This window comes from Oncorhynchus mykiss, chromosome 17 (assembly GCF_013265735.2).
Source record: "Oncorhynchus mykiss isolate Arlee chromosome 17, USDA_OmykA_1.1, whole genome shotgun sequence".
Classification (NCBI taxonomy): domain Eukaryota; kingdom Metazoa; phylum Chordata; class Actinopteri; order Salmoniformes; family Salmonidae; genus Oncorhynchus; species Oncorhynchus mykiss.
This window is the reverse complement of record NC_048581.1, coordinates 14,756,725-14,766,449: the sequence shown is the minus strand read 5'-3', so window position 1 is coordinate 14,766,449 and position 9,725 is coordinate 14,756,725. Positions and strand designations below refer to the sequence as shown.

Genomic DNA, 9,725 nt, shown 5'->3' with positions numbered 1-9,725 from the left:
TGGTTAAGAGATGTAAATGGAGAGAGGGGATTGGTTGAGAGATGTAAATGGAGAGAGGGGATTGGTTAAGAGATGTAAATGGAGAGAGGGGATTGGTTAAGAGATGTAAATGGAGAGAGGGGATTGGTTAAGAGATGTAAATGGAGAGAGGGGATTGGTTAAGAGATGTAAATGGAGAGAGGGGATTGGTTAAGAGATGTAAATGGAGAGAGGGGATTGGTTAAGAGGTTCATGTGTTTTTTCCTTCTTTTTGTCCATTTCTTTTTCATTTCATTTCTTTCCATCAGATCAGAATGTCTTCAGGAACCTCTAAGTCGGGATACAGTCGTACAGGACGTTGCTACTACCTTAAATATACAAGCACAAATACACGAAAAACCAGGAGAAAATCAATCTCAAAAAACATCCACAATTATTTCTCTTTAAAACATAAAAGATATTAAAACAGACCAAATATATTTTGTCAGGGGGGAGGGTAGAATAGTCCTGTTTTCTGGCTCCTTGGTCTGTTAGCTTCTGAATATCGTCGGTAAAAAAGAAGAAATAAAAAGTAGGTTTGAAATGCAGGAGTAGAAAATAAAATAAAAACATTCTAGGGAAATAGAGACTGGTAGAAAACTCTAAAATGTTGTTGTTGTTTAAATGCTTTCTGTTATCTGTTAAAAGGTTGGATCAGTACTCCTTCAATGGTGTGTGTGTGTGTGTGTGTCTGTGTGTGTGAGAAAGCATTTTAAACTGATTGGATCTCAACTCCGGTCCGCTAGCTTTGGCACAGTCCAGGCTTTAGTTCTGACCAAGTAACAGCCACACACACACACAGTGCAGCAGCAGAGTGGACCAGAGTTAAGACTCCATATCTAGTGACCATGATTCTTCTGAAGGTAGATGTGTGAGTCGTCCTCGTGTCCCCCTCCCCCGCCCTCTCCCTACCCCACCACCCCTTCCTGCACCCCTACCTGGGTGCATCTCAACTGTCCCAAGCGTCTTCCCTCTCCTCAGGTCTCTCCTTAAAAGACCAGCTAGGAGAGCCAGGTCTGGAGGAGGCCCCTATAAGTAATAGCTCTCAGTCATTTCCTGTCACCTACCAAGCTCTCATATCAGAACTGATGTAGGAAGGTAGACAGGGAAAGGTAACCTCTTATCAACCAGTGGGATCCTCCGTCTACTCCACAGGCCAAGATAAAAATCCCTATTAAAAAAGGGGCAATCCGTAGTCCCTACAGCCATTTTTTGGACTTCTGAATGAATGATATGTACCTGTTGTCTCAGGGGCTTAATTCAACTGACGCACCCCGTCACAACCCACAATATCAATGTGGTTTACTCTGTAACCATCTAATGAAAAACGGTATAGCCTCAAAACATGCTTAAAACTATATATATATATATATATATGTTTGTTATGTCTTGGATGGTCAGTCCTTGTACCCATAGCGGTCTATGAATTTTAGAGTGGTTACACGTCTCCAGGCCCATCTCTCAGCTTTTTACTAAAACAGGAAGTAGAGGTGACACTAAGTTATGTTTTCCACTGCGGATTGCCCCTTTAAGAGGAAAACATAAGAACAGTCAGGAAGCCACTACAGACAATTGACACACACCCACAAGGAGAGGAAACCCCTTTAAGACTATGGAAGCCCCTCCCCTCCCTCCCCTCCTCTACTGTGAGGCCTGAGACGTAGGGTTGTCACTCTTGCTCTCCTGGCTGGATGGGGCCTTGTTGTTCCAGGGAGAGTTGGCGCCCAGCGCGGGGCTGTTGTTGAAGCTGTCCTCGTCATCGATGCCGTTGGCCGCGTCGAACTGTTGGTTCTCCAGCCGCGTGATCAGGCGCTCGTCCTCGTCCCCGAACTCCCCTCCCATCAGGGTGGGCTCTCCCACCACCATCACGTCCTTTGGGGGAGGAAGAAACCATTATTACAGAGATAGGGGGAGGAGACGACTACTACTACTACTACTACCAAAGCTAGCTCCCCTCCTATCAGGGTGGGCTTTTCCTCCACCATCACATCTTAAAGGGGAGGGAGATAACATCATTACAAAGATAGGGGTGTAGCTTGCTCGCTCTTTGAGGTTTTAGACCACGTAACTACAACACACTGTGACTGCTGATGTAAAAAGGGCTTCCTAAAACACGTGATTGATTTGACTGCTACTTACTGGTACTTGGCTGGACAGGGGGAAGCTGCTCGCTGGACTCTTCTTCTTGTTGTTGTTGTTGTTGGTTCCTCCTCCGGCACTCATGGTGCTGCCGCCTGACATCTTACGCTTCCTCCTCTTATTAGGGGCCTGTCTGGCTGGTTCAGCTAGAGGAGAGAGGAGGGGGGGTAGAGAGGAGAGGAGGGGGGGTAGAGAGGAGAGGATGGGGGGTAGAGAGGAGAGGATGGGGGGTAGAGAGGAGAGGATGCGGGGGTAGAGAGGAGAGGAGGGGGGGGGGGTAGAGTTGGGGAGGAGAGAGGAGAGGAGGGGGGGGGTAGAGTTGGGGAGGAGAGAGGAGAGGATGAGGGGGTAGAGTTGGGGAGGAGAGAGGAGAGGATGAGGGGGTAGAGTTGGGGAGGAGAGAGGAGAGGATGAGGGGGTAGAGTTGGGGAGGAGAGAGGAGAGGATGAGGGGGTAGAGTTGGTCGAGGAGAGAGGAGAGGATGAGGGGGTAGAGTTGGGGGGGAGAGAGGAGAGGATGAGGGGGTAGAGTTGGGGAGGAGAGAGGAGAGGAGGAGGGGGTAGAGTTGGGGAGGAGAGAGGAGAGGAGGAGGGGGTAGAGTTGGGGAGGAGAGAGGAGAGGATGAGGAGGTAGAGTTGGGGAGGAGAGAGGAGAGGATGAGGGGGTAGAGTTGGTCGAGGAGAGAGGAGAGGATGAGGGGGTAGAGTTGGTCGAGGAGAGAGGAGAGGATGAGGGGGTAGAGTTGGTCGAGGAGAGAGGAGAGGATGAGGGGGTAGAGTTGGGGGGGAGAGAGGAGAGGATGAGGGGGTAGAGTTGGGGAGGAGAGAGGAGAGGAGGAGGGGGTAGAGTTGGGGAGGAGAGAGGAGAGCGGGAGACAGAGTTAGGATGGAGGTGTAGAGGTGTGTGCAGTCTTGGAACCCGGAACCCAATCTTGATGTGTGTGTGAGAGGTTGTGTGTATGTGCGCGCGTGTGTGTGCTTACTGGGAGCCTGCCTCTCCGGCTCCTCTGGGGGAAAGGGGGGAGAGAGGGAGAGTTTGGTGTTAGGGAGGAGGAGTGTGTGTGTACACGCGTTCACGCATGTGGTGCACGTTCTGTCTGTCTGTGTGTGTATGCGCCTGCACGTTGTGTGTGTGTGTGTGTGTGTGTGTGTGTGTGTGTGTGTATGCGCCTGCACGTTGTGTGTGTGTGTGTGTGTGTGTGTGTATGTGCCTGCACGTTGTGTGTGTGTGTGTGTGTGTATGTATGCACCTGCACGTTGTGTGTGTGTGTGTGTGTATGCACCTGCACGTTGTGTGTGTGTGTGTGTGTGTGTGTGTGTGTGTGTGTGTGTGTGTGTGTGTGTGTGTGTGTGCCTGCACGTTGTGTGTGTGTGTGTGTGTTACCTGGCGGGGCCACCATGCGTTGCCACTTCTGGAAGAGACAGGTCTTGAGACAGTCCCTGGGGCTGAGGCTGTAGGTCTTGTGTCTGGACATCAGCTCCTGCATGGGCTCCAGAATCACACACAGCTACAGGAGAGACACATGACGGAAGGAGGGAGGGAGACTTGAGATGATAGAGAGACAAGACAACCATTCTTTGTGTAGTGGAAATTACCACCAGGTGTGAATTATTCATGACACGAAAGACAAGACTCTCTCTTCACACGATAACATGTCCTTCACAGTGGACTTCAGTCTAATGTTGTACTCTAGTTTTTAGGCCCGTCCAGAAACTCCCCTGGATATGAAAGGTTTGTTAGGTGGAAGCTGTACGGCAATATCAGGGGACAATATTAAACTACTACCCTACCTATCAGTACTATGTTAAACTACTACCCTACCTATCAGTACTATGTACTACCCTACCTATCAGTACTATGTACTACCCTACCTATCAGTACTATGTTAAACTACTACAATACCTATCAGTACTATGTTAAATTACTACCCTACCTATCAGTACTATGTACTACCCTACCTATCAGTACTATGTTAAACTACTACCATACCTATCAGTACTATGTACTACCCTACCTATCAGTACTATGTTAAACTACTACTATGCCTGTCAGTACTATGTTAAACTACTACCCTACCTATCAGTACTATGTACTACCCTACCTATCAGTACTATGTTAAACTACTACCCTACTTATCAGTACTGTTAAACTACTACCCTACCTATCAGTACTATGGTAAACTACTACCATACCTATCAGTACTATGTTAAACTACTACCATACCTATCAGTACTATGTTAAACTACTACCCTACCTATCAGTACTATATTAAACTACTACCTTACCTATCAGTACTATATTAAACTACTACCCTACCTATCAGTACTATATTAAACTACTACCCTACCTATCAGTACTATGTTAAACTACTATTATACCTATCAGTACTATATTAAACTACTACCCTACCTATCAGTACTATGTACTACCCTACCTATCAGTACTATGTACTACCCTACCTATCAGTACTATGTTAAACTACTACAATACCTATCAGTACTATGTTAAATTACTACCCTACCTATCAGTACTATGTACTACCCTACCTATCAGTACTATGTTAAACTACTACCATACCTATCAGTACTATGTACTACCCTACCTATCAGTACTATGTTAAACTACTACTATGCCTGTCAGTACTATGTTAAACTACTACCCTACCTATCAGTACTATGTACTACCCTACCTATCAGTACTATGTTAAACTACTACCCTACTTATCAGTACTGTTAAACTACTACCCTACCTATCAGTACTATGGTAAACTACTACCATACCTATCAGTACTATGTTAAACTACTACCATACCTATCAGTACTATGTTAAACTACTACCCTACCTATCAGTACTATATTAAACTACTACCTTACCTATCAGTACTATATTAAACTACTACCCTACCTATCAGTACTATGTTAAACTACTACTATACCTACCAGTACTATGTTAAACTACTACCCTACCTATCAGTACTATGTTAAACTACTACTATACCTACCAGTACTATGTTAAACTACTACCCTACCTATCAGTACTATATTAAACTACTACCCTACCTATCAGTACTATGTTAAACTACTACTCTACCTGTCAGTACTATGTTAAACTACTATTATACCTATCAGTACTATATTAAACTACTACCCTACCTATCAGTACTATGTTAAACTACTACTATACCTACCAGTACTATGTTAAACTACTACCCTACCTATCAGTACTATATTAAACTACTACCCTACCTATCAGTACTATAATAAACTACTACCCTACCTATCAGTACTATGTACTACCCTACCTATCAGTACTGTGTTAAACAACTACCCTACCTATCAGTACTATGTTAAACTACTACCCTACCTATCAGTACTATGTACTACCCTACCTATCAGTACTATATTAAACTACTACCCTACCTATCAGTACTGTGTTAAACAACTACCCTACCTATCAGTACTATATTAAACTACTACCCTACCTATCAGTACAATGTTAAACTACTACCCTACCTATCAGTACTATATTAAACTACTACCCTACCTATCAGTACTATATTATACTACCCTACCTATCAGTACTATGTTAAACTACTACCCTACCTATCAGTACTATGTTAAACTACTACCCTACCTACCAGTACTATGTTAAACTACTACAATACCTATCAGTACTATGTTAAACTACTACCCTACCTATCAGTACTATGTTAAACTACTACCCTACCTATCAGTACTATATTAAACTACTACTATACCTGTCAGTACTATGTTAAACTACTACCCTACCTATCAGTACTATGTTAAACTACTACTATACCTAGCAGTACTATGTTAAACTACTACCCTACCTATCAGTACTATATTAAACTACTACCATTCCTATCAGGAACATGATATCTTCTCACCATTACAATAAGAGGGGAGGATAGCATTGGGGGGGATGATATTTTTGGGTCTGCAACTTTCTCCCATATCATTATTCACAATTCATACTTGACTATCGGTAACCATGGTAGCATCCACATTAATGTTTTAGTGTTTAGAAATATATTCCATTCTTATTTGCAATAAAAGTGACTCTAAAATGACACAATACATTATTTAACATGAATTTATATCGGGAACAAAATCATCTGAAACGCAACCAAAACAAACAGAAAATGCAGCCAACCAGTTTGTAGAGTCACAAGCTTGATGTCGTCATTGTGTGACGGTAATATGGGACTACTTTAATACACACAAGTGAATTTATCCTCATACTTTTGGTCCCCTTGAAATGGGGGACTACGTAGGAAAAGTGCTGTAATTTCTAGACGGTTCAGCCGATATGGATGAACAAACCCTCAAATGAAAGCTGCCAGTTTGCACTTTAACCTCACAGTCATTGTATCATTTCATGTTTTCACTCCTGAATTAATTTACACTTTCCTAAACAAAGGGGTTACGACTATATTAAACTACTACCCTACCTATCAGTACTATGTACTACCCTACCTATCAGTACTATGTTAAACTACTACTATACCTGTCAGTACTATATTAAACTACTACTATACCTATCAGTACTATGTACTACCCTACCTATCAGTACTATGTACTACCCTACCTATCAGGACTATGTTAAACTACTACTTCAAACATAAAGCTGCCAGTTTGCACTTTAACCTCACAGTCATTGTATCATTTCATGTTTTCACTCCTGAATGAATTTACACTTTCCTAAACAAAGGGGCTACGACTATATTTTAGTTAACCAATTCTTATTCATCTTTAAAATAGAATTGACAGAGTATTGAGTAGATTGTTGACAAAAAAAAAAATACAATTAAATCTATTATTAAATCTATTTTACCTTGTAACAGAGTAACAGAAGAAATCCAAGGGGTATGAATACTTTTGCAAGGCACTGTATCAAGGTAGGATCTACGTTTGTTGTTGTTGTTGTTTGTGTGTACTCCCTGGGAGGTAGTGATCTATGTTTGTTGTTGTTTGTGTGTACTCCCTGGGAGGTAGTGATCTATGTTTGTTGTTGTTGATGTTTGTGTGTACTCCCTGGGAGGTAGTGATCTATGTTTGTTGTTGTTGATGTTTGTGTGTACTCACTGGGAGGTAGTGATCTATGTTTGTTGTTGTTTGTGTGTACTCCCTGGGAGGTAGTGATCTACGTTTGTTGTTGTTGTTGTTTGTGTGTACTCCCTGGGAGGTAGTGATCTATGTTTGTTGTTGTTGATGTTTGTGTGTACTCCCTGGGAGGTAGTGATCTACGTTTGTTGTTGTTGTTGTTTGTGTGTACTCCCTGGGAGGTAGGGATCTATGTTTGTTGTTGTTTGTGTGTACTCCCTGGGAGGTAGTGATCTACGTTTGTTGTTGTTGTTGTTTGTGTGTACTCCCTGGGAGGTAGTGATCTATGTTTGTTGTTGTTTGTGTGTACTCCCTGGGAGGTAGGGATCTATGTTTGTTGTTGTTTGTGTGTACTCCCTGGGAGGTAGTGATCTACGTTTGTTGTTGTTGTTGTTTGTGTGTACTCCCTGGGAGGTAGGGATCTATGTTTGTTGTTGTTTGTGTGTACTCCCTGGGAGGTAGTGATCTATGTTTGTTGTTGTTTGTGTGTACTCCCTGGGAGGTAGTGATCTACGTTTGTTGTTGTTGTTGTTTGTGTGTACTCCCTGGGAGGTAGGGATCTATGTTTGTTGTTGTTTGTGTGTACTCCCTGGGAGGTAGGGATCTATGTTTGTTGTTGTTGATGTTTGTGTGTACTCACTCGGAGGTAGGGATATATGTTTGTTGTTGTTGATGTTTGTGTGTACTCACTGGGAGGTAGGGATCTATGTTTGTTGTTGTTGATGTTTGTGTGTACTCACTGGGAGGTAGGGATCTATGTTTGTTGTTGTTGATGTTTGTGTGTACTCACTCGGAGGTAGTTGAGGGTGGAGTTAGACAGTCCACATCTGGTGATGTTCTTAGACAGCTGGTCTAACATCTGGGGGTCCTGGGCCTGTAGGGTTAGAGGTCAGGGGTTCGAGAGGTCAGGGGTTCGAGAGGTCAGGGGTCCGAGAGGTCAGGGGTTCGAGAGGTCGGACACCATGTATTGATCTGTCTACCATCGCTATTAGACAACAGGTGAATGTGTGTGTGTGTGTTTAACTCACGTGCATGGCCAGTATACTGCGCGGTATCATGTGTGTGTGTGTTTAACTCACGTGCATGGCCAGTATACTGCGTGGTATCATGTGTGTGTGTGTGTGTGTGTGTGTGTGTGTGTGTGTTTAACTCACGTGCATGGCCAGTATACTGCGTGGTATCATGTGTGTGTGTGTGTGTGTGTGTGTGTTTAACTCACGTGCATGGCCAGTATACTGCGCGGTATCATGTGTGTGTGTGTTTAACTCACGTGCATGGCCAGTATACTGCGCGGTATCATGTGTGTGTGTGTGTGTGTGTGTGTGTGTGTGTGTGTGTGTTTAACTCACGTGCATGGCCAGTATACTGCGCGGTATCGTGTGTGTGTGTGTGTGTGTGTGTGTGTGTGTGTGTGTGTGTGTTTAACTCACGTGCATGGCCAGTATACTGCGCGGTATCAGTTCGCGGTGCTGTCGGATGCTGAAGTGCCACGTCTTGATCCTCATCATGTCGTCAAACATGAACTCCAGGTACAGACGACCCTCCACACACACCTAAGAGGGGTCAGAGGTCAGGCTTGCACTTTCTACAAAAGGAGATCACCAAAGTTATGTTCAGAATATTTGTTGCGCGCAAAGATAGCAATTCGCCAGCAACTATGTGCCGAATCCTAGCATGACTTACATGTGTAGACTTTCACATAGAAGATGTACAGAACTCATTCAGTTGAGTTACAAATGCAGATTGTGATGTTAGGATTCTCCCTCATGTTTACAATAGTGTCCACAGGAAAGACATGGCCTACGCACACACACACGCACACGCGCGCACACACACACACACACACACACACACACACACACACAGACACACAGACAGGCACAGGCACAGACACAGACACAGACACAGACGCACGCACAGGCACAGGCACAGACACAGACACAGACACACACACACACCTGTGTGAACATGGGTTTTCCGTTCTGCGTAACCATGGTACACTGGTCACAGTCCAGCGAGACGAAGTTGTTGTGGAAGGACTCTTTGGGGTGCTTCAACACGTAGTAGAGGTCGGTGGCACCCCCCTCAAATATACTCCGGAAGTACCGCGGGATCAACGTCCGGCCAATCGCTGCGGAGGAGGAGGAGGAGACAGGAAGCAGAAGAACAGTGGAGCGTAAGTACACAACAACAGAGTCTCATAGGGTGGTTTCCCAGACACACATCAACCCTGGTCCTGAACTAATCAGCCAGATCACATCAACCCTGGTCCTGAACCAATCAGCCAGATCACATCAACCCTGGTCCTGAACCAATCAGCCAGATCACATCAACCCTGGTCCTGAACCAATCAGCCAGACACACATCAACCCTGGTCCTGAACCAATCAGCCAGATCACATCAACCCTGGTCCTGAACCAATCAGCCAGACACACATCAACCCTG

The 9,725-nt window shown here is 44.4% G+C and overlaps 1 protein-coding gene across 8 annotated transcripts in view; it reads right to left on the bottom strand.

Annotated features, from left to right (window-relative positions):
- Positions 1 to 270: 270 nt before the first annotated feature.
- The window catches only part of LOC110510746 (LIM domain-binding protein 1), a 50,186-nt gene continuing 40,731 nt past the window's right edge, over positions 271 to 9,725 (bottom strand). For 3 of the 8 annotated variants that reach the window (XM_036948094.1, XM_036948093.1, XM_036948099.1), the window contains exons 6-12: positions 9,239 to 9,432; positions 8,711 to 8,833; positions 8,071 to 8,154; positions 3,541 to 3,664; positions 3,140 to 3,163; positions 2,158 to 2,303; positions 271 to 1,890 (exon numbers count right to left, since the gene is read on the bottom strand). In XM_036948094.1, the coding sequence (XP_036803989.1) occupies positions 1,660 to 1,890; positions 2,158 to 2,303; positions 3,140 to 3,163; positions 3,541 to 3,664; positions 8,071 to 8,154; positions 8,711 to 8,833; positions 9,239 to 9,432 (926 nt within the window). In that variant the 3' untranslated portion in view covers positions 271 to 1,659. The remainder of the gene's footprint in view (positions 1,891 to 2,157; positions 2,304 to 3,139; positions 3,164 to 3,540; positions 3,665 to 8,070; positions 8,155 to 8,710; positions 8,834 to 9,238; positions 9,433 to 9,725) is intronic. The other 5 variants (XM_036948097.1, XM_036948095.1, XM_036948100.1 and 2 more) reach the window with 3 other exon arrangements.